At 40.4% G+C, this 25,921-nt stretch overlaps 1 protein-coding gene across 1 annotated transcript in view; it reads left to right on the top strand.

The window, feature by feature from the left end:
• unc5a (unc-5 netrin receptor A) overlaps positions 1-25,921 on the top strand; it is a 144,236-nt gene that overhangs the window by 56,845 nt on the left and 61,470 nt on the right. Inside the window, exon 2 of the mRNA XM_030739111.1 lies at positions 18,988-19,203. Within this exon, the coding sequence (XP_030594971.1) occupies positions 18,988-19,203 (216 nt within the window). The remainder of the gene's footprint in view (positions 1-18,987; positions 19,204-25,921) is intronic.

Consider the following 25,921-nt stretch of genomic DNA (forward strand, 5'->3'; position numbering starts at 1 on the left):
ATAACTTACATTTTTGCCAATTTCTAGTGGGTATTTTAAAACGTAAATATTTTCAATCATTATCTTCTAGCAGTGTTATACTTAAGATTCGAATCTATCAGTGGCATGCAGTAGCTTTAAAGATAAGTTAGGGGTGCTGAAGAATGACCTGCATGTATTTGCTGTGAGTCTTTAAACTGAATGTAAATGTGTCAGATTTGAAGTATAAATGAAAATATCTGACAATGTTGACTTGAGAGGTAAGTTTGAAAATATTTATCATTAACTTTAGATGATGCACTGCAGAAGCAGTGATAGTGGGTAGTAGCAGCTGACAAGGTGTTTGTAATTTTTTTTTTAAAAGATGCTTAATAACATGTTAATAAAACAAACTCTTCTTCATACCAGTGCTTTCAAAGTTAGTGAAGATTCAAAGGAACTTAGGTAAAATCGTTTTTGGATTGCTTAAAAATGTTAATGAAATCCTTGAGCTAATAAACACACAAAGTATGTGTTAATCTTAATAAAGAAATAAATAAAAAAAAACTCAATAAAGGTATGGCGATGACATAATAGGTAGGTTATTAAAACTTAATAAATGTGTTTGTAATTCGGATTTTCTTTAAGACTTTCTGGGAAGTGCTTCTGAATATTTTGCCACTATTAACAAGTATGCAACACATTAATGTTCTTACTGTATAAAATGTTTAGTATTTATTACAGAGAACTAATATATAGTGTTACCAGTGTTACCATGATTTTTTTTAAATCTCAATATTCTGTCTCAAACCTACTAAAAATGTTGCACAGTGAATCCTATACTTGTTAAACAGAAAGGAAAAATATTCATTTAAAAACACGTTCATGTCAAAACATAGACACACACACACACACACACACACCACGGCAGGTTATGTTTATACTCATTAGGTGCATCTTGGCATATGTGATCTGTGTTGCAGACAAGCCAGGGCAGGACATCAGAGGAGATGACTATCAGCCACTCTCTCTTGAGAAATACATGCATGTCATTTCATCGAACAGGATGTAGATAAATGGTGTCTGGTTAGTTCACACTTAAGCTTGTCCAGCATTACCATCCAATAGAAAGATCAGGGCATTCTGGACAGGACCAAACATATGCTGAAAAACAAAAGGCTTGTTTCAGGGCCAGCCTCTAATCAAACATCATCAGCAGGTAGATCACCTGTGTGTAATTCCTGTTGAAGAATCTCATCATTGTGCCGCTCAATGTATAGCCGAGCCTGTTTAGCCAGCTGGAGGTTGGCACAAGTGCTCCCACAAGTTTTAGACCAAGCATACCCCTACTCTGACCTTTTGACAGATCATGCTTTTGCACGACTCTGTGCAAAGTTTCATAATCCTGTCGTCACATGAGAAAAGAGTGTCTTCACTCTGTCGACCAATTTCTCATGTGTTAATATGAAAATGCCTGATATAATCTGTTAAACTTGAATTACCCGCTTTTATAAGACGGGATTTGATCTCAATCTGCGCTTCGAGTTATTTCAAACTGCTCCACGATACAAAGTGAACTTCTCGTCACAGATTGTGCTCGGGGTGATTACACAACTTCTCCCTTCAGATGATAATCAGTTACCGCCACTTCTGAATGCTTAGTAAGAAAAGGCTGTTGAAATATTTAGTAACGTGTGCGCGAGTATAATCATGCCTGATATCATAGCAGCGATGATCGACAATGAGCAAACATGCACCACCTCTGCCGCTGCTTGACAAGTCCCAGTTTTGGCACTGATGCATGGCCACACCCACGAAATTGATAGTAATACCTTAGTGTACATATACTGATGGCTGATGGCTGTGAAAACATGTTCTATGTGCACAATACTGTGAGATTTTTTTTTTTTTTTTTTTTTTTTTTACAGTAATAAACTTGTTTTTTGATCACAGTAGAATAACAGCCTCACTGTGGAAATGTGTTCTAGTGTTTTATGCATCTTCTTTCTACAAATACCTTGTATATGATTGCAAACAGGGACAGGCTATAATTTGATTAAAATGAAACAAAGTAGTGAGCGTTGTGTCTGTAATATTGAACATAATGCTGAACAAATGACAACAAATTACAAGTCCCACTGACTGGTAATGGGAAAAGGATGATACATTGATAATTTGAATGTAAAATGAAATAATTTAAAATTTTAATAAAGCAACTTGAAACTGATCATTACATCCTCTGAGGTGCTTGTTTTTTCAGCTACGGGTCACTAATATTTTATCACTAATATGGTTATAATGATAATACAGGGATAATAGTCTCTGTATTTCACACATTTGCACTGTTTTACTGGTGCAGTAGATCTAACATCATTGCCATTTTAGCCTGGAAGCCAAATTAATGCAGCGCAGACGAGATAATAACCAGTACATTTATTACAAATGTAGATTTAATTACAGAACTTGAGCGGCAATGCGATGCCACAGTAATACCGTAGTAATTTAAGGTTTCGTCATAAAATTTGGAGGGGGGAAAAAATGTCCCTGCTACTAAATCTGAGTGTGGATACAATCAGCTTTTATCTGATGAGATGCTTAACCACAGTCATTTGTTCAGGGATCTTAGAAACTGAAAATAACATGACAGTGCTATCTGTGAAGCAATAATTCGATCTGAAATGTCTTTATTTTGTGCTTTGTTGTTTCCCACGCCTCTTTCTTTTTGTATCAAACACTTGTGTTGGCAGGAATATGTCTTGATGACATTAGTAAGCTTTATAGGTAAAAATTATTCAAAGGCTGCTTTGATATTGACTATAGACTATAGACTATATACAGTCATGTGAAAAAGAGAGTACACTCTTTCAATTCTTTGGTTTTACAAAGCAGGACATAAAATGTTATTTATTTTAAACCAAAATGCAGATTTTTATTTATTTTATTTTTTTTGGGGGGGGGGGGGGGCCTTGGATTAATTGATCGTCAACAAGTGTGAGCACCTCTATCAAAGCAGAAATTTTCGCAGTTTTGCTGTCTGGAGCATTCAAGTGTGTGGTGTGTGTGTGGTGTGTGTGTGTGTGTGTGTGTGTGTGTGTGTGTGTGTGGTGTGTGTGTGTGTGTGTGTTAACACAACGCCACAAACAGACTGTGCAATTCTCAGAAAAACTGCAAAAAAAATCCAAGAGCTACACCTCAGACTCTACAGACCTCAGTTTGCATATTAAATGTTAAAGTTCATGACAGCACAATTAGAAGAAGACTTTGCAGCCACAGAACCCATGCACCTTGCAGTGATTGAATGGATGAAGTCCTCTGTATACCATAACAGTCAGATTTGAGGCCATTTGTATGAAAGCTAAAGGGCTGAATTGGGCCAGGTAACAGGACAATGATCCCAAGCACAGCAGCAAATCTAGATCAGAATGGCTGAAAAAAAGAAAAGAATTGAGGTGTTGCAGGTGTTAAGTTTAAGTTCAGAATTGAAAGCGGTGAATGAAAGTTTTTGTTTTGTTTTTTTCCAAGCTCTTGAGATTATCATGGCCTGGATGAATGAGAATCTACACAGACATTTTAAAGAAGAGTGGGATAAAATTCCTCCACAATGATGTGAGAAACTGATAGTCATACAGAAAAATAGCTTCAGGTTATTATTGCTAAAGGTGGTTCTGCACCCTACTGAATCATGGGAATGTACTGAGTTTTTTTTTTTGTTTTTTTTCCCCGCACACTGCTTCTGTATTTTGGCTTAATTAAAATAATGACGCAGTGTAATATGTCTGCTGCTGTTCATTGGAGGTTATATTTACCCAGTATTAGAACATGGTAAGGACCAGGTGACTTTTATGTCCTGACATGCAAAACCTTAGAATTGAAAGAGGGCATGCTTTCTTTTTCACATGTATATGCAGTAGACAATAACATGTAATTTTGCGTTTGTACACCATCGCAGCACATTTAAACTCAAACAGTCCAGATGTGATTGAATTGCAGACTTTCAGGTTCAGTTCAAGGAGATAACAATCACATCTTGATTGTTTGATTGAAACGTCACAGTGGTTGAAGCGGTCGTGTGTAGAGGCAAAATTACCAAATTTATCACTGTCCAAAAAACTTATGGATGTAACTGTACAGAAACAGATGATTTGCAGCACAAATGCATCTTTTAATCAGCTCTGATAAGCATCCTAACACCACGCAATACCTGGTTTAGCTGGCTGTAATGCTTTTGTTCCTCTTAGTTAAAATGACAAACACCTCTGTACCGTAGTGTAATGCTTTCAAACATTTCTTCAGTGTGCACAGCAAAATCCCTTCATCCACCCTGTGTCAATTAATTTCTAGTTTAGAGGCGGCAGCACTACAGCCCTAAGGTACAGCCTCTTGTTGTTTTAGTGGCTCATGTTGCGCCCCCCCCCCCCCTTTTGATTAGCATTTATCTATTCATTACGCTTGTTATTGATTTGCGCTTGTACTTATTCTGTTGTTTGATATGTCTGATTTGCTATGTTGAAAAAATCAAACCAAATTCATTAATGGCTTAAACTTGGAAAAGAAGATTACACAAAAGCAAAATCATTAATCTAATCTTTCTACCATTTTGAAGTTGACCAAAGTTAAATGGGTTAAATGTCCACACAGGCCTAGAAACCAGCCACCAGTCATGAGGGGGGAAAGTGAGCATTTCCCAGTTGGTTGGTGAGTGGTAGTGGAGGTTAATGCCAGTAACTGGGAAAATTATTGCTAAAGTCTCAGTCACACAGGTCAGTGACCCCCTGGCAACCACCTGTTGCTAGGAAAATGTATATTCCCCAGGTTGGCAAAAACCACCTATGGTTTGGTTGCTAGCATATTCCTGCAGTCCTAGTTTGAATGGAAGTGACAGACTTGTCTGCAGACAGTGTCCAGCTACTCTCCAAGCTGTAGTGAAACAGTGAAAAGTGCAACACAAACGAGAAACAGAAACCATTCAGTGTAAAAGTGTAAGCGTTGCACCCTGTGAAACATGTTGGCTACGGCACTGAAGCACAACTTTAACTTTGAAGGCAAAGTTTCTTCTCCATTTACGCTTTGCGTCGCACTTCATCATTTGTATTCTGCTCTGTTTGTAGTTTTAAGAAGAGATTTAAAAGAGGTTACAGGATGTGCCCACCTGAAATCCTCATCTTTAGAGATTAAACAAGCCTTTGGAACTACCAACAAGGCCATGCCATAAGCTCTCAGGCTGAGGCCAGGCTCATGTGGAGCCAGATCGTGTAGGGCTTTAAAAACCAGTAATTCAATTAAAAAAAGAAAACTAACAGGTAGTCAGTGAAGGGCTACAAGGACAGGTGTAATGTGCTCGCTCCTTTCGCAGCATGTTGAGAACCTGGCCACAGCATTTTGAATTAATTGCAGTCTCTGTGTGTTACAGTAACTGATGCCTGAGTAAAGTGCATTACAGTAATCAAGTCTGGAAGAAGTGAGAGCATGGATGACCTTTTCCAATTCAGACTGTGACAGAAATGGCCGAATTTTTGATATCTAAGCTGAATGAAACAGTACTGCATGACATTAGATACCTGTGTATCAAGCCAGAGGTCGGAGTCAAAGATGAACCCTAAGTTGCGAGCCTCTTTACAGACATTTTTTTTGATGCAAAGCTCAGGCTAGAAGAGTGGTCAATAATATTGCTGGTAGTAGTAGTAATTAGCGACTATTTGCAGACAAGCATCAAAAACTATTGGCAAACACGGCAATCTGCTAGCAGCCAAAGCAATCACTAGTAAGTTTTTGGTGCATTACCTTTACAATCATTTTCACCTGGGGCGAGCCACCAACCTCCAAGAACCACTGCTAACCGGTCGAGGAATGGTTATATTACATCTAATGTGACAGATAACTCTCGAACAATGTACGCATGACGTCATGTGAGAAACCTCAATAGGTAGGCTGTTAGTTTCCTCTTACTTCCTGCCATTGAGCTCCTCTAGCCATAGAGTAAAGATTGTACATTTGACTGGAAACCTGATGAGAGATAATGTAAAATGTCAGCATTAATTGGGCACATTTGGATTCAGTATTAGCTGTCGTGGTGTGTATAAAAATATAATGTGTGATGTTGAAGCTTGTTGCAGCAGCTGCCTTTTTTTCCTCCTGCTCCACTAAAAAGAACCAGCCGTGGTAGGTCCGCATTTACCTTGAAGCCAAAGCCTGTCCAGCTTTGCACAAATGGCTCATTATTTAGACAAAGATCATCTGAAAGTGAAATCAGGTCTGTCATGCTAAATTTACAAATGCTGAACACCCCCCCCCCCCCCCCTTTCAAATTTTGAATAGTCATTAAAGCCAAATTTTGTTGATGGTGCCTTCGTGTATAGTCTCCCGGGGTCTTCGCCTGCCTTGCATTTCAAAACAGCTCCCAAAAAAAACCTTGAATATCACTCCATTATCCAAATGACATTCAAATGTTCTCAAAGTGAGCCTATAGTTTGAGACTTCCATTTTCCTGCTAGTTTTACAGTCAAACAAGAAAAGCCCTAATTGCAGTTAGTCACAACGACTCTTTTCTATACTGCTTTCAAGAAGGAACAAGGTGACACGCTGACTCAATTCATAAAAAGCCTTCTTATTAATTTAGATAATGATCTTTCTTGCTGTTAAAGCACTTCGCACTGTTCATTCAGTTTTCTGGGCATTGGTCGGCAGTCCTGATAAGATTACTGCTCTGCCCCCAAAGCTGGAATTCTATTGGTGTATTTTCCTGGAGCAAAGTGCCTCTTTTCAGATATTTATTGCGAGCCACCTAATGCTTTGCTATTGTTCATGTACATTACTGGGTAGGATGTGGAAGCAATTTGTGTCTCTGTGTGGTAGAGTGTGGCCATCAAGACTCCTTATGGATTTGAAAAGGCAGAGAGGAAGAAAAACCCAGAAAATATATTGTTGGCATTGTTGGAGAGAAGTGTGAACCTGTATACTGCAATAACAGAGTATTTACTTATAGGGCCCTTTTGTATTCACAATACACAGATGACAGATTGAAAGGCACAACTCTCAATCGGAGGATCTCAGCGAGTCTTTGTGTTGTGTCCACTGATAAATTCAGATAAGTGTGCTGCAGCCCTTAAAGGTGGCTTATAAAACAGTACAACAGCACTACTCAACCAAACAAAACGTACACTTGTCTGAGTTTTCAGGCTTTGTTGACTGTAGACAGAAGGCACATACTGTAACTCTGGATGTTATTGTCACCCGCTGTACCCCAGTGTATTTGTAGTTTGTTTAGTTCTAGATTAACTTGGAAATGTTATTACAATCTTGCCTTTTTTAGCATACTACACAGTAAATGATTTTCAATTTCAGAGTGCTGGAAAACAGCCACTGCACAAGTTCAGCATGATAAATTTTCAAGTGCCATTCTAGTTTACTGCAGAACTGAATAATTGACTTTTAACAGGGTCTCCAAAGGTAAACATGTAGAAATAGCGACACACCATCGTGTTGATCCAGCTTCCCCATGCTTTTTGCATGCTGCTTGCAGACACTTTTTTTCCAATATGCTCTTTTCTTTTTTTTTTTATTTAAATAATAATTGCAGTGATAACTGGAGGGAAGATTGCAGACTAGAACGCTAAAGATGCTAGGCACTTATTGCACATTGAGAGCTGCTTCCTTGTTATCAGATGTGCATGTCTTCAAGCCCTTATTTTGCAGTGAGGTATTATAGCAGCGTAGCGGGCACTGTCCACCTCATCACATCATCTGTCAGAAGATCATCAGCTGCCGTAGCGGCCCGGGAAGAAGAGCCCTGTGTGCTGCTTATCTGGCTCGGGCACACAGCCCAGCGTGTCTCATCCCGGTGGATGAGGAAAGGAACTTGGGATACTTTATCTAATGCTGCTTTGGTTCTATTATTGCTTTTCAGGTCACATGTTATTTGATCCGAAACTTGACATTCATCTTCCTCTAACGTGCAGCTCTATTGTCCCAAAAAACTTCCAAAAGAAAAAAAAAACATTTGTATTGTAAGAATTGACATGTAATTTATTTTGATTCAATCCCACATGGAGTGATTTGGGACCATAAACACACGCTAACAATCATGTATTAATCAGCAACAAAAAATAGTCCCTGACAATCTTATTTAAATAGAATTTGCTGAAAACTACAGCACCCATGCTTTATAAGATTAAGCTGCTTGTCCTTTGCAGTCGGTTGTTCTTATACTGTCTGTCTTTGATTTTCCTCAATACACGGTTTAAACATTGACATGCCAAGTTAGTAGCTTTAAAGAAATATCATAAGGTGAAATAACACCTTTTTTTTTTTTTTTTTTTTTTTTTCTCCAGACAAAGGTAGGAGTGGTGTTTAAATTGCAGTGTGAAGGCATCACCATTCGGAGCCTGAAGTAGCTTAAAGCCTATAACATCACGTCTGATCTGCAGGGTTAAGGCAGAACAAGCACTGTGCTCAAGTGCGTTACCATCTTTTAGCTCCCTTTATTCGAGTTTCAGTGCCGTTAAAGCAAAACAAATTAGACTGACTGGGAGAAAAACAAGTCGAAACTCCATTTTTAGGAAGCAGTGATTTCATTTGAATCTGTTGGTGAGCAGCTGGTCGTCAGATTTTCCATTTTAAATTTCCTCCATTTGCAGTTTTTTATTTTCGCCTAGCTGATGGCAAATGCTTCAGTGACTGCACATCGTCCTGCGTCATTATTGTTATTAGTCACCTCTAAGTGTACAGGGTCATACTGCATGTTCTTAGGGCACTATTGCCATCATTCCTAATGTACATGACTAGGTAGGGAGTCATGTACAAATTACATGAGTGATTACCAATGCACAGTTAAAGGCCAAATAACATGAGTCAGCCTCAAAGAGGAGAATATTCATTTAAGTGAGGAAGCTGAGCTGTCGAGCCAGCTGCATTCACTGGGATTTTGACTGAACCTTATCTTACTTTTGTTTTTTCTTACATGTAACTGCTGTCACACACTCAGGGATTCATTTTATTCACTATTGTTAGCACTTCATTTGTAATATAACTTCCTCAAATTGGCTAAGAAAACTCAAATTCATTTTTTTTGAGGTAGATTAACCTGAAATGGAATAGAAGGTGTGTTTTGAGTAATGAAAGCGGTGCTTCTTCCAAAACCAATTTGTATTCATGCATTGCCAAGTCACAGCCGCCAGTGTGCCTTTGCTTTTGGTTGTGATGTCAGGAGGACTGGAAGGAGCTGCAGGGGGGGTGAGGAAAAAAAAAAAAAAACTTAGAGAATAATCAGAAAGCTGTTCAGGTTGAAATGAGTTTCCCCACTCTGCATGCCGCCGCTGCCTTCGACTGATACCCTAAACACGCGTACAGTTCAGATGTGCTTTGGTTTGCTTTGGGGGAGAAAGTCATATCAGATAACCAGCTCTGCTTTTCATTTCTATACAGGTTCACACTTATCTACATAATTCCCAGTTATAGTCTCTTTCAGGTCCAGATCCTCTGGATTTGAGTCTGTGCTGCTTGTGAACATGTGACATTGTGGTAAATGTGTTTTGTTTTTTTAGGCAGTGCCCAAGTCTTCTTGCTGTTAGAACATTTATTATTCTCGTCATAGTCAGGGACGATAGAAGCTCGAGTTGTCATTTGGTGTTGCTCTTTGACTTTACTTATGGATCTGTGTTTTCATGGCTATTTGAGTGGGGGGGGGACAGCCACACTAGGAGCATGGCTACAAAGATAGTAATGGCTGCCTGTCCACCACTTTGGTGCAAAATGAAATCTCTCGGTTTTATGAAGATGCAGGGTTCCTGCCAGTGTACTGCAAGTCCAGCAGTCCTGTGTCTGTTCCCTTACTCACGAGGAGTTACCACAGCGGGAAGCTTCACATTTGAGTTGGTAGGTTTATTTATTTTTTTTGTGCTGAATTCCTTCCTGACACATTCCCAAAGGCATTGTTCTCCTCCCAGGAGCAAACCGGGAATCTTTTGCTTGTTAGGCAAATGTGTAAGCCACTACTCTATGGAACCACTTTTATTTATGTATATATTGTTTCTATTGGCCAGTCACATATGTAAAATAAAGAATCAGGCAAATGGCATCAGATGATACTAAGATCATCTCCCCCTCTCTTGACCATCTGCTATTCATGGCACGCCACATCATTCATTATTGTATGTCACTAGTTCTTAAGCTTTTTTCTGTTCATGGCACCACACCTCACAGTTTATATCAGTCCTTACTATTTGAAAATGGAAGTTGAATTTTAAATAAAGGTCAGCCTCCTCCCATCATCTAACTCTCATCTGTTTCAACTTAGTTTCACTGCAAACGTTTTTTCCCCTGGTTTCCGCATCCACACATCACCTGCAGTGGTTCCACACTCCACAGTTTGAGGACCTCTGCCGTATGTGAATAGCATTACCTGTGATTCAATGCTTTCTCATCAGTACAGGCTGGACGTGGGAGATAAACTCCCCATCTCTACTGGCATCCTGACCAAGTCACTGTTGTGGCAGCCCTCAGTGTCACTCAGCTGTCTCTCCTTAGAGTCTCTTGTCCCACAGTCTCATTGACTCCTGCTAACCTGTCGTGGACTACAGCCTGAAACTGTTTTATACTGAAGATCTGCTGTGAACTCAAACTATAATGTAGCAGCTGGAGAACTCCTTCACGTGTCCCTGCTCATTATGCTGAACTCACCAAGGATACAGAGTAGATCAAGATGTATAACCAGTTATTTTTTTTTAAAAAGTATTATTTATTCATTTATTAAGAAAGTCTGGGTGCACCTCTACTCTGTGTGTGTGTGTGTGTGTGTGTGTGTGTGTGTGTGTGTGTGTGTGTGTGTGTGTGTGTGTGTGTGTGTGTGTGTGTGTGTGTGTGTGTGTGTGTGTGTGTGCATATACCCTGACTCGCTACTGCCAAAAATACAATCTAATTCTGTGGGAGACACTGAGCATATGCTTCCTCCACCTTAATGGTGAGTCATTAGAGGATCCAGTGGCAAAGTGTGTCACCTCTACAAGTGCTGGTGGCATGGCAAATTGGAAAGTTGGTTCTGCCATTGTGTTAAGGTTATTAAAGCTGAACAGGTGATGGTTTGTCTTCGCCTCGTTATTGATCATATCTTTGTATTGTGTTCTAATTCTCTGTCTAATGCTGAGGAGCCTCCATGCTCCGTCACGGTAATTAGATAGAAGTCACCCTCTATTTGTTTCTAACAGGATCTTTACTGGGAGGGTGGTAAATGATGGGATGAGGAGGAGGAAGAGGAATGAATAGGCGGGTTAAGGTGGTTGGCAAGTGTCACAGGGGTCCGTTTAATATAGTTTGTGTGAAAAGCCCTTGGAAAAACTTTAAGGAGCTTCTGCAGACATCAGCAAGTGTATGTTCTGTATTTGGTTTGTTGCGTTGCCAACATGTTTTTTTGGACAGACACTAAAGTGATTTTCTGTGTGTCTTCTGTGAGGACTCGCAGCAAGGGCAGCTAAAAGAGAACACATTTTATCTTGTTGTAAAGCAGCGTTTGTAATGTGAGCGCTGAATCATAATTTATGGTGTTTAGTTCGGTTTTTCCGGCATCATAAAGCAGCATATATAAGGATGAGTAATAAACAATGAAACAAACAAAAATGAGGGGCTCTTGTGATGCTGCTGGGGGCATTTTTTGTGGTATTATTTGGGTCTTTTTGTCTCCTTAGAAGGAAAGGTCAGTGCAAATCAATACAAAATTGCTCCGAGTGATTGCCTATGTCTTTTGATGAAACATTTCTATTCTGGCGGGCACAAAGGATCACAAATGCTTTAATGAGAATGAACACGTTTGGTCGAGTCTGGACTTCATGTCACACAGTGGTCTCCACCACCATCTTAACACCACATGAGGGCATGTCTTTCAGAAGAATGGTGTTCTGTCACCCCTGTAGTGTTAAAGACATACATAAAATCAGTGCCCAGGAAGTTGGCTGCACCGTTTTACTAATACACTTTATTTTGTTTTTTTTCCTTCAGCACTAAAGCTGCCATTCTGCTCTTTTTTTTTTTAACATTTATAGTTCTTGATAATTATGGCGTTCTGGCTCACTTTCTGCAGTTTAAATTGTTCAGCATTCGTAAAATTCAGTGTGTGAAACCTCCCATTTTAGCTGTAGGCATACCTGGTAATTAAAGGATTAATTTGGTAATCTAAATTGTCTTGTCTTTTTCTTCCTCCTCCCTCTCATTATTTCCTAACTTCCATTTCAGAGATTTAAGGCCTCCTTTACTTCTCCGTCTACGTTTCTGTTTCTTCCAATGCCTGCTCTGAGTCCTATAATCAACTTGCTTCAGGATAACCTCGTTTCCGGCTAAGCGCAAGGGGACGACAAATCCGCAAGCGAGCGCGTGCCTCGCATGACAAAGACTGCGGCTGCCTCTGCCCCTCCTGACAGCGCGGGATGTCTTTACTTCCTTTGAGGATTGTGTGTAGTTATTAAGTCAAATGTGTTTAAATCTCCTCGGCTCTTTTGAGAAACATCATGCTCCGAAGTGCCAAACAGGTGAAGCTTTGAAGGATCGGATGCATTTACATTGCAGGTTTTACTACAGCGAGGCATTTCGGATGTTCCTCTAAAATGAGCCAAATCTGTCAAACCCGTCTCATGTTTGTGCAGACTTTTCAGGAGTGCAATAAAACGGTTTTCTCAATCAGTTTTTTTTTGGGGGGGGGAATTTCCCAAAAATGTACTAGATTCTTTTGGTTTTTAAGTACTTTGATCTTTGGCCTTTCATTGTTTTTCAGTTGTATCTTTTGCTTGGTTGAAGTGACCTTTAACTCCAAACATTAACTAGCAGTTATGGATGCTTCTGAATGTTGATTGGCTTTTTTTTTTCCCCACCTATTATGCTGTTTGGAGGAGTTTAAGTAATTTTTAGACATAAATGCTCCAAGAAGAGCACATTTCCCAACCACAGTAATAGGGCAACTTGATCTTTGCAATCCTCTCCTTTTGAATTATGTATTTTCCGTTAAAACCAAGCTCTTCATCTCCTGAGGAGATGCTATTTAATATAAGATCATGATCAAAAGTTTATTTATTTATTTTTACAAAAGAGCTAAGTGCTCTTGTGCTTAATTTGCTGTGTACTAAAATTTGTAATTGAAGAGGACCGCATATATATTCATATGAGAAACACACCCAGCTAAGTGTAGTCACTAAATAATCTGGGGCGAGCTGCAGAATTTATGGGGAAGTTACAGCCAGCAAAGAAGCCACTGATATATAGAAGTGATTGTGTGAGAGTCTGGTTCAGCCCAAAGGACCCGATTGTCTGGAAACATCTGGAACTGAATGGTCACAAAGCGTCAGCTGTGCCACTTGAGTGATGAATATGGATGTTTCTCCTAATTTGGAGACTCTGTTAACGGTGCTTGTGACAATAGGAATGTGATTCCGGAATCACTGCGTGACTGTTCTAAAACACGAGTTCGCCCCGCGCTCCTGTTGCTGCGTGCACAGATTTCCAGCTCCCAGCTGTAGCTCTTTTTTTTTTTTTTTTTTTAAGCATCACTTTCAGCCATTTATTCACACACCTTTACACAAGCATGCACATTTGCAAAGACAAGAATACTCGCATCAAGTCGCTCAACATCCAGCCGCTCTCGCTTACACTCCGCTCTCAAAATGTCAGCCCTTTTACCCTGACAGGAAACTTAAAATGGTCTCATAGGTTTCGAGGCAAATATGCCTTTCATGACGGCGTCGCCTTGAAAGGTGAGCTGAAGCGAACGTGTTGCAGTGGGGTGGGGTGGGACGGGGGGGGGGTGTCAGTGCTGTGCTGGCGGTAGACGGTGCACAGTTGCTTCCCTGCCTAATACCCCCACCTTCACCCCACCCACTCCCCGCTGAGGTGTTTCTTCAAATAGATGACAAGGAAAATTGATAAATAAGAATCAACAAACCGGAATAAGTAAATGTGTAGGCTTCTGTTCAAAGGTGTAAGGCTCATTAATGGTGTTGTTGTGCACCATATTTACACAACAGCTCCTAGGTTTTTTTTTTTTTTCCTTTCTTTTCTTTTCTTTTCCTTTGACTGACAAACTGTTTAATGACAAAACAAGCAAAAGCATTTAATCACGCAAACAAAGAGATGCCTGTTTTCAGTAATGATGATTTATGTCTCCGGCATTTGATGGCAATTCTCGGAAGTTGACGATGAGATTGGAGCTTTAGAAGTGCATCTATTATGGAAATATTCTCTTTGGTAGCACTGTAGGCAGCGTGTTATTAGTATCTGGGATGAATATATGCAAACACATGTGCGGCCCTGCATCAGTGTTATATGCTTAGCAACCAAGTTTGCGTTCAATTAAATGGGGGAAGATTGCAGTAACGTCATATGTGGCATGTGTGAGAACAATTTACATATTCATCCCGGTCCTCGAGGCTCATATTCTCCTTCTGTCCTTCGTGCTCTTATTTATTTATTTTTAAAGCCTCTGCATCCTCCTACAACCGATGCTAATGTGATGTGATGAAGTTTACGTTGCAGTGGGTGCCAGCTCGAGTACATGTTTATTTAATGCATGAAAGCAGTTTCTATACTGGTGCATATCTGCTGACAGTAATTGATTGTTTTCCAGACCAACCTTAATGACCAGGGATATTGCACGGTGTCTGAATTTGCTTTTTAGCATTTCTTTCCTTTTTTATTAATTTATTTATTTTTTTGGGGTTGCATGCATAATTCTGCACCTCTCATTGATTGAAAGACAAAGCTGTTTGTGAGCAGCTTTTTTTTTTTTTTTCCTTTTACATTCTTGTGGTCTTTCATTTTGCATACATGCACTTTCTTTTTCCCTTCGTGTGTGTGTGTGAGAATGTGTGTGTCAGCGCCAGCACTATGTGTATGTGTACAGTATATGGGAGCATGAGTGTTTCTGACACCAAATGAGTGCGTGTGGTTCAAGTGCTTGTTGAAGCGTGGTTGTCTCATTGAAAAATGTTCTCTGAATCTCAGACATGTGGAGGAGTAAATATTTCTCATCTGGGGACAAACATACATCAGTCAGGCATGCAGCACATTATATATGATGGCGGAGGGAGCTTTTCCTTTTTTTTTTTTTCCACACTCATCCTATTTCAATTTCTTTTCCTGCGTTTTTCGCTCTCGATGTAAATGCTGTCATAGGCATATAGATAGCATTTCTAACTCGACACGATCAGTGCCTCTGTTCCCAGAACCATTATGTACATATATTATATTTAGAGTGATCACTGAATAAAGACACTCAGCTGTTGGAGAGTCCAGAAACCCACTTGAACAAACACCGGCGCTCAGAAGGAAAGCATCAACCAACAAAGTGGTCGAGATGAATTTGATCTTAGCTTTGCTGTTAATAGCTAAATGTGAAATTGCGTAATATTCTGGATTGTAATTTTAATTGAATTAATTTCAGAGGACATCGTAAGGCACTGATAGCGTCATAAAACACTTGTTATAGCTGCTGTTTATCACTGTGATGTAAATTATGCCCAGTGATTGCTCAATGATGCTTTACTTCAGGGACATGATGTTGGGAGAAAAAAAAATGTAATTGGCTCCAAAGGGCATATGATGTTTTGGTGCTGTGAGGGAGAAACACAAAAGAGGGTTATTTCCTCTCCAGCTTTTTTTTTTTGGTTTTTTTGGTTTGTTATGACTTTTTTTTTTTCCCCCTTGCTAACATGTCAGACTCTGTTGCATTCTGCATTTCTGCTCTTCAAGTTGATGGAAGATAAATTTTAATATTTTACAAATGGCAATTAAAAACAAGGTGACAGTAAGCAACACACAGACACAAGCAGGGTATATGTGCTGCATGTTGGATTGTGTTTTGAAATTGAGCTTTGTGTGTATAAAAAAAAAAAAAGGAGAGATCTACTCTTGCAAAGTAAATGACACTGAAGTAAAAATCATTATGAAATATTGAAGATTGACGGTAACATGACCTTTACAAAGCTGCAGTATCTAATCCTGTGTATATAAAAAGCAGGGCATATATAGTATATAGTTACAGTTAATACAGGAATGTAATTTTTTTTTTTTTTTTAAGATTTTAACATTTATTTTAAAATGTTTTTGACTGTATCATAACCGCTTTATCATCTTACCCTCGTGTGAATGTGCTCAGCCCCCCTGACTTGGGAGTTGATGTGGTCAGCAGGACAGATGAGTCATGGGGTCTGTGTGAAGCAAGAAATCTGCCCTGGACATCATGGCTCAGCACACTGACAGCTGGTGCACCCTTGTTGTGTGTGTGTGTGTGTGTGTATTTGTGGCTGTGTGTGTGTGTGTGTGTGTGTATTTGTGGCTGTGTGTGTTTCTGGTCAGTTGAATTGTGTCTCAAGAGAGTAGCAGCTGCAGACAAATATCAGGTCAAAACTTGGTGTGTTTCTTTTTTAAAAAGTACAAGTATTAAAAAAAAAAAATCTGGTTTCTTTATGGGGGGGGGAACGGTTGAAAACTGTGCAGGAGTCCAAACAGTGACTTGGCCCTAGAAACACATCCAACATATTGTACCAATTAAATCACTGTCATGGCTGTATGATCAACAAGGGAGACGTTTAGCATCCACTGTTTGTTGTTTGCGCGTGTACAAAATGATCTGGCAATGGGCTCGGATGCATTTCACAATTAACAGCAGCCTGAGCCAATCACACTCAGTGGAATATAATGCAGGGCTGTATGTCTTGATTTGTGCGCTGACCCGCAAGAAGTCAGTTAAGTGCCTGGTACTCCCCTATGTGTGTGAGCAAGTGCGCGCGCGCGTGTGTGTGCATGCGTGCACGTTGACTTTGAAGTATGTTGTGTCGTGACAATAATCTAAGCCAATTTACTACGCATCAGCCCTCCATTATGGCTTTGACATAAAGCGGTGCGTGACTAGAATTCTCTTCCATAAAATGACAATTTGCTTCTCAAAAGAAATTACGCGTTTAACCTCATTAACCTAAAGCACATGCACTAAAACGGAGGACTAACCCCCACCCCTTGTGACACGCGCGCCCAAGTGCACACTCAAAAACACAAATTGGCAACATCATCAAAAGTTGAGAGTTCATGCTGAATGTGACCCCTGCAAATGGGAAGTCGGTGGTGAGTTAACATCGGGAGTTCGTCAAGTCATTTCACAACTTGTCAGCCTTCTCGGGTGGCGTCGGTTTCACTCTGTTTCAACATCATCTGTCCTCTATGAGATGATTAACCTGGCAGGTGTGAGGTGAGTCTCGCCTACTGTTTTAGTGAGCTGTCGTCCTCAGTCTGCAGGGAGTACAGGGGGGTCAGCCCAGCCAGCTAATGGCCATAGTCACAAAGCTGGAAGCAGGCCCATTCGAAGAACCCGCCATCATTAGGAACAACACGTTTTGATACAGCCTGACCTAGCGGTCCCACGCTGTTTATTAGCAAAGTTTTGGCTCTCCTTTAAAGCAATTATAGTCCCTATTCAAGATGAACTGTGGCCTAAACACACACTCACATACGCAGTCAATAATGTCGGGTAGTTTGTGTTGTCCTGAATAGAAAGCTGTTGTATTTTTCTCTGCAAATGCGTGCAATAAGAAAATGTGCTTGGAAAATGGGAAAATGGGAACGTGTCAGCAAGTGATGTATGTCGTTCATTGGACACAGAACATTTAGTTTTCATTAAGAGTTAAACATGTACACGAAACATTAATGGGGTTCAGTGACAGCAGCAGCGCCGCGCCTCACTGTATCTCATCCTGATAAATTAGCAACTCAGCACACAGGGGTAAAAGAAAAAAGGGAAAAGAAAGAGAGACATTAATATAATGTGGAGTGGGGGAGGAACTGACAGATAATGTCTTCATCTGAAGATTGGTATTTATGATGCAACATAATATTAGCCCTGACCCGGGCATCAGCAAGTTGTAAGGATGAGCAAAGGCTGAGCGAGGGAGGAGAGGACGACAGGAGAAAGAGAGGTCAGGGCGAGTGTTGGCGTTTCATTCTGCGAGATGTGAGCTCCCATCTTCTCCCGCTGCACAGGGAGTGATGGAGAAGGTTGTTAATGCCTGGTTTGTCAGCCATATTGGATTCAGGGCAGTAAATTAATATTACATTCTTTTCTTTTTTTTAGAGGGGTTTTAGTTTGGGATTTACCGGTCTCCCTTGAGTGTCAGTGGTGTAAAGAGGTTATTTCCCTCTTTCTACTCTGTTCTGTGTCCTCTCGCTATCTCTCGCACGAGGCTAATATGTTTAGAGAGAGCGGGAAAGTGTGTTCATGGAGGAAGGATGTGTGCGCTGTAGGCTCTTTTGTGTCACTCAGCATTTGGATAGCACATTTTTCAGCGAGAAGTCTGCTGTAAATTGTAGCATCATCCGAGCAAGGACAGCTCCATATCTCCGAGGTGTTTCTACCCCTCTTCCTCCTTTACATGTCATTTATATGTCATGTGAGATTCTAAAGGAATAAAAAGACATCTACTGTATATAGGAACTGATTTTGAAGTTAACAGGCTGTTTAGCTGTCAGTCAACCTTCCTGCCTCTTGCCCTGTCGTGCTTAATCTGGGTAGAGTTAGAGTCTTGGTTGAAGAGCCGTATAACACAGTGTGAAGTGGCCTGGTCGTTGAGATGGGATTTATGGCTGCTGGTCCATCAGTGGTGATGTTAAAGGCCTGTGATTAAGAGCTGGAGTAAAGACATGGACTTCACTATCCCCGCGACCCAGCCAAGAGTACACAAGGCCGAGCTCTGTCACTGCCAACTATACTCCATGCAGCTCTGTCTCTCTCTTTCACTCTTTGTCCATCTGTCTCTCTCTGTCTTCTTCTGCCTCATTCGTATGCATATGTATGAGCTAAAATTCACCAAGGACTCTGAATCCCTGCATTAGAGATTTTCTGCATTTTCGCTCACCAGTCAAGCAGTCACAACAACGAAGTACGACAAGGTTCAGCTCCTGCCTTCATGACAACTTGAAATACTTTCAAAGCTTTTTTTTTTTTTTTTTTACTTTTATTTGACATCTCTCTGAAATATTTTTTTTCCCTCTTCCTCTTTATTCTCCCAGGTTCCGAGCATGCTGCCACAGCAACGCTTCCCGCCGCCTTCTCGGACATGTTACCTCACTTCTTGGTAGAGCCGGAGGACGAGTACATCGTAAAGAACAAGCCGGTGACTCTGACCTGCCGCTCCACCCCGGCCACGCAGATTTACTTCAAGTGCAACGGCGAGTGGGTTCACCAGGATGACCACTTGATTGAACGTACTGTTGACCCAGCCACAGGTACACTAAACATAAAATATACCGACAGTAATGGAATTTTGGCTCCGATAGCCCAAATATGAGCTATATTTTTTACTTATTCTTTTTTTTTTCTTGCATTTTGTCTGCTACAGATGTATGACATGTGCAACTTCATAGAATCATTATGTAAAGTGTTTGTGTGCTGAAACCTGGATTTGCAATTTGCCAGTGATTACGGTGCTCCATCGGGCTCTTGGCTCATCCTCCAGCCTATTTAGCCTGCCAGTCTCATAATAAGCACATTGGTTTCAGTCTCAGAAATCTTCTCGATCACCTTGGAGACCTGTTTGTTTTTCTCTCTGTTGTGCTGCAATCCCCCGCCTCCACCATCAGTGTCATAAACATGTATGACACTGATGTGGTGTGATTCAGCAGCGATCTGCAAATTCAAACCACCCATTTACAGCCTTGACAGCTGATTGGGAAGGAGAAACGTGGCCGTGACAGGTTTTTATGGGGGTGGGGGAATAGATGTGCACACATGCAAAAATCGCTTGTAGCTGGCCGTACATAACAAACCCATGTTTGACAATGGGATAAAGTGCAACAACTGCGGGATGCATGAAAAGATAGACACATCAGTCAGGTTCTTCTCACAAACACAAAGGGAATTCAGGAAACTCTGAAGAGAAATTTAATCAGAAATATATTAATTCATATGCAAACACTGCCTCTTTGTTTAAAGATGAAGAGCTCACAGTGTTAACATTTTATCCATCTGGTCTACAGGGTTCGGAATTAGCATGCAGCACCTCAGCAAATGTAAGCAAAAAAAAAAGGCAGTTTTCTAACTTTCAGCGTCTGGATATCAATTCAGCCTGACACCTCGATGGGCGAGTCTGATCTAGTCTCCAAAGTTCTCCCATAACGAGACTTTGATTGGTGCGCGTGCCGGCTTGTCCCTTCCTCTTCTTTTCCTTTTTTTTCCCCCCTAATAAAATAAAGAAAAAAAAAACCTCTTCTAACATGAGCATCTTTGAGAAACTGTTGGTGAGTTTAAACTTCACTCCTCCCAGGCACAAAGCTTCTTTATAACTCTTCCCACAACTTCGCAGTCACTCACACGCAGTTTTTGGATGACACGCCGTTTCGGCAGCATTTTGGTGTCGGGCTCTTCATAACGGCAACAAAAAAGTATGATTGTAGTTCTATTTTTTTGGGGGGGGGGCACAAGGGAGCATTTGTTGATTTGCATCATTAGGAAGAAATTCTCAGTTAGTCAACTGTGATAAAATGTGATTTCCCTTTTTGTGTTAACAGCTCTACTCTCACAGTTTGCTACAGTTGTTAACAGGAATGATACAAATGAAAATGCTTTAAAAAAGTGCTCTTTCTTTTTTTCTTTTTTTTCTTTTTTTTAAAGCCAAATAAATGTTCGACATCTACTAGCCACAGGTAAATATAAACCCTTAGCCAGCCATGACATACAGGGGCTTTACTGCTTTTCTCTCAACAAATTTGTACCTTCCTAACGTTACAGCCAGTAACTGTCCAATAAGCTGCTTTCTTACATGTTCTTAAAAAAACCTGACTTTTCCCATGGAGATTTCTCTGATGTGTGCATTTCTTCTCAGCTCCTTATGCGCACACATGTTCATGACAAAAGAAAGTAGAAAAAGGAAAGTGTGGCAGCAGTGCAGCTGGCAGAAGGAGAGATAATTAATTAGAATAATTACATGAAAATTGCTAGCAAAACTGAAATTAACACAAGCACTCTAGAAACTTTTAAAGTGGCCTCTAGCTTTTGATCACTTTAAAATTCAGACTTGTTGAAGCTGTTAACGGAAATGTTAGATTCTCTGGTTACAGCTACACCGCGTCTTCTGTCATTATCCATCCCTCCATTTTTTTTTTCCAACAAGAGGTCATGGGGAGGTGCTGGAGCCTAGCCCAGGTGACACAGAGGGAAAGAACTTCATATATAAATAATATAACCACTGTACCACCTTCTTTAAACAATACCGTTAGAATAAACATTTTCCTGGCCATCTACATAACCTGGGTTTTTATGCTGAATTTATAGCCTGTCCAAACTGCATTTCAGACAGTAGCATACTGTCTGAAACCCCCGCCTGCCAACCCTCTCAGACATCTGATAGGTGATGTCTCTTTAGCTTAATTTAACTCAGTGTCTCACTGGATGGGTTGTCAGAAAATGTGTTATCACTATTTTTACACAATATCTGCTCCTGCTTCTCCCTTCCAGTTTATAATGGCTGGCTTTTCAGTCCACTTTCACAAGAGCTCTGAACCCATTTGAGCTCAGACATGTTTTGAACAGCACATCTTAAGTTTAGAGTGACCTGCTTATTTAAATAAACACACTGATTGGATGATATACAGCCAGCACCGGGTGACATTGTTGGAGGTTGCTCCTTAACTTTGATCTGCTGAATATGAATTGTTTTGTCAATAGCTAAAAAGAACATGATGTGCCCCATAAACTGCTGACTTTATGGGAACATCACATTACTAATGCGATGTTGCTCTGCCAACGTTTAATGATGATGGACCATTTGCCATGCGGTTATGAGCTGTTATAGTTGGCATTTATTTGTCTATGAAACAAATCTGTCGTGCTGGGTGCCGCGGACCCCCGCAGCAGTGAGGGGCTCAGTCTTTAGAAACCCTGTGAAGTTTCAAGGCTTCCTCACAGCTCCGCATATCTGTCTGCAGTCCCGCTGCCTTTGATGAGGGATGTTTCATATGTGGAGCTGTGCAGTTATGAAGGACGTGTGGTTGTCCAGAGGTATGGATACTCCGAGGTACCTGCATCGATCTCTCAAACACTTGTGCTGTTTAATGTCAGCACTGCCCCGAGGAGTTTACTGATGGCTCCGTCTAATCCCACTTCTTGCAAGAAATGTGTAAGGCACACACATCCAACAGTGGCAAAGCTGTGTGTGTGTGTCAGGTTGTCCTTACCCTGGCTGTCACACTCACACTGGACTCTAAACTCATACCTGTTGCCAAGCAACCAGGACTTCTGTTACACCAGAAGCTGCCCGATATCAACATCCTGCCTTAAGGAGAGAGGAATGAGGAGTTTGGAGACGTATCCAAGTTGAAAAAATTGATTGACGATTTATACCTGGTAGAGCAGGGGGGAAAAAAAATCACCTTGTCAAAAGTAACAATTTTGTTTTTAGAGAAATTTTGAGCATTTTCCAGTGTGATTCTTAGTAGTTTCTTCTGCCCATGCTTTGCACCCAGTGCTTTCTCCATTAAGAAGACCAGAGATGTAAATACCCACATGACGATGATGCGAAATCTGTCAAAAAGCCCCTCAGATATCAGCCTCAGTTTAAACTGATTAGCATTCTTATCAAGGGTCCTTCTTTGTTTGTTATGCAAATGAAACGGATGCTCTTAATTTCGACAGTAAATTAATAGAAATTGCACGTAAACACATCAAAATCAAGAGTCACTGTCGGAGATGGTGTACAGATTTATTGTTTGTTGTCCTCTGTTCAGCAGGGTTTTTCTTCCAGTCTTTGATGGATAAGTGGTTCATTAACAGTGAGGCACACATGCAGTTTTAAGTTGATTGTGAAAGAAGCAGCCGACCTGCTGCTATGGTCTGCGCTGTCCGTCGATTTTTCTCCATTCGTATTCTCATGTTTTTGTGCCTCCTGTGTATACTTGGACTGCATGCACAGTGTTAACCACTGATTTGAGGTTGGGTTTCTTTTTGTTGTTTTTTTTTTTTTTTTTTTTAAGTCCTGCTTTCACACATGCACCTGTGTACACACACAGAAAGAAGCCTTCATACTAAATAATACGGCTCTCCTCTACAAACATCTTAATTGCACATCATGATAGGTAATTGAACATTTTAATCAGCTACCTCTCCAGTAAGTCTCTTGTCCTAAGGATGGACTGCAGCCTGTTCTGCTGTGAAGGCTTGGTGAGCTCTGAGTAGTTTATATGAAGCAGTTCTTTACCTGCTGCAGGTTCTGGTTATAATTGGACATGAGACTCAAGCAGCTGAGTGGTATTGAAGAGCAATCTGGCCAATGAGCCACCCAGTAGGGAAATAACACAGGAAACTAGTTGGCAACTGAATTTTCAAAATTAGCGGGGTTGTCAGCTACGATATCAGTTGTTGATGATGTCACTCTCTCACATCAGTGAAAAATAAAAATATATACAGTACCAGCCATAAGTTTGGGCACATCTTCTAATTCAGTGTTTTTTTTATTTATTTATTTTTTTATTTATTATTTAAAAATTGTCTGCATGTAGATTAATATTAAAGTCATCCAAACTCTGAAGGAATACATATGGAATTATTTAGTAAACAAAACATGTTAAACAAGTTTAGATCCTTCAAAGTAGGCACCTCTTGCTTGCACACATTGGCATTTTCTCAGTCAGCTTTATGAGGTAGTCACCTGGAATGGCTTTCAGTTAACAGCTGTGCCTTGTTAAGAGTTAATTTCTTGCCCTCTTGATGTATTAGAAGAGGTAGAGTTGGTGTACAGTGAACAGCCCTATTTGAGTAATGTTCTAATCCATATTATGGCAAGAACTGCTCAACTAAGTAAAGAAAAAGAATAGTCCATCATTACTTTAAGAAATGAAGGTCAGTCAATCCAAAAAATTTCAAGAACTTTGAAAGTATCCTCAAGTGCAGTCGCAAAGACCATCAAACATTATGATGAAACCGGCTCTCATCAGGACCACCCCAGGAAAGGAAGACCAAGAGTTTCCTCTGTTGCACAGGATAAGTTCATCAGAGTTTCCAGCCTCAGAGACCACAAGTTAACAACATCCCAGATAAGAGCCCACCTAAATGCTTCACAGAGTTCAAGTAGCACACACATCTCAACATCAACTGAGATGTGTAGACAAAGAGAAGACTGCATGAATCTGGACTTTATGATCGAATTGCTGCAAAGAAGCCACTTCTAAGGAAGAACAACTGGAAGAGAATGGCTTGAGCCAAGAAACACAAAGAATGGACATTAGACCAGTGGAGATCTCTCCTTTGGTCTGATGAGTCCAAATTTGAGATTTTGGTTCCAAAATGTCTTTGTAAGATGCAGAAAAGGTGAGCGGATGGTTCCTACATGTGTAGTTCTCACTGTGAAGTATGGAGGAGGAAGTGTGGGGCTTTGCTGGGGCCTTTGCACACTGTTGGTGATTCATTCAAAATCCAAGGTACACTTAACCAGCATGGCTGTCACAGCAGTCTGCAGTGACATACCATCCCATCTGGTTTGTGCTCAGTGGGACCATCATTTGTTTTTCAACAGGACAGTGACCCCAAACACACCTCCAGGCCATGTAAGTGCTGTTTGAACAAGAAAGTGGGTGATGGAGTGTTGCACCGGATGACCTGACCTCCACAATCACCTGATCTAAACCCAGTTGAGATGGTTTGGGATGAGTTGGACCGCAGAGTGAAGGCAAAGCAGCCAACAAGTGCTCAGCACCTCTGGGAACTCCTTCAAGACTGTTGGAAAACCATTTCAGGCGATTACCTCGTGAAGCTGACTGAGAGAATGCCAAGAGTGTGCAAAGCTGTAATCAAAGCAAAAGGTGCCGACTTTGAAGAATCTAAAACATATTTTGGTTTAACACTTTTAAGTTTACTACTTGATTCCTGTGTTCCTTCTTAGTCTGGATGACTTGAGTATTAATTTACAATGTAGGAAAAAAAAATGTTGAATGAGAAGGTGTGTCCAAACTTTTGAGTGGTATTGTATTTTATCAAATATTCTTGGTAAAGTCTGTGTGCAAAACACTGATATGTGTGTGTGTGCGTGCGTGTGTGTGTGTGGTCCACAACTTTACCTCAGATACTTCCTGTTCCTGATACTTCCTATTTCAGAGGCTGCATTTCTTTCTGCCTTTATCGTCTTAAGTTTACCTGTGCCTCGTTGTCCATCCATCTCTCAAGTCTGTGATCCTCCTTTTTCCCTCCACACCTTTGATTGTCCACTTTGTAATTATTTTTCCTAGTTTGGCTTTGCTGGCTTTTTCTGCCCCTGTTTGGCCTGCATTTGGTTTCATTAAAGAACCTTTTGATAATCGCCAACAACCTGCCTGAAAAATTACCAGTGACATTGGTACAAAATAAATGGAAGCTAATTAATTAAGCTGTGTGTCACTGTAAGTGTGAAAAATTTATTATTCATTAGCCAAGAAAAATACTGCTGCTGTTGGGGCCCGCTAATATTTCTGAGCTTGTTTGAGCATTTTGGAAAAGGTTTCAAGGTTTTATTCAGCAATTAAACTTGTCAGGGTGAATTCAAGTTAAGACTTGAGCGGCCTCATTATCGGTATTTCACTCAGTGAGCATTACTGAAACCTTTTTTTTCAGAGTGCCCTTGCCAACACAGGCAGACATAAGTTAAAGTCTAATATAATACAGAATTATAAAACAGGCAGTAAAAATATGTTATACAATAATATATAAGACTTCATCACTAAAGCCATACAGACAGGTTTAATCTGAAACAATAACTGATCAATAGTAACTAAACATTTCAAACTAAATTAGATCCTAGAAGAGACGGTGCCCACTTTCTCTGCCAGTGATTTGAACCTAAAAAGAGAGGCAACGTTTTTCGGGCGCGTGAGGCAACGTGCAGAAAGTCAAGTCAAAAACAATGTACGTAAGAGCTCTAAATCTATTAAACCAATAGATTAGAAATAGGATGAAGAAACATGATTTTAAAATTTAAACCTT

The sequence above is a fragment of the Archocentrus centrarchus genome, chromosome 10 (genome assembly GCF_007364275.1).
Source record: "Archocentrus centrarchus isolate MPI-CPG fArcCen1 chromosome 10, fArcCen1, whole genome shotgun sequence".
Classification (NCBI taxonomy): Eukaryota; Metazoa; Chordata; class Actinopteri; order Cichliformes; family Cichlidae; genus Archocentrus; species Archocentrus centrarchus.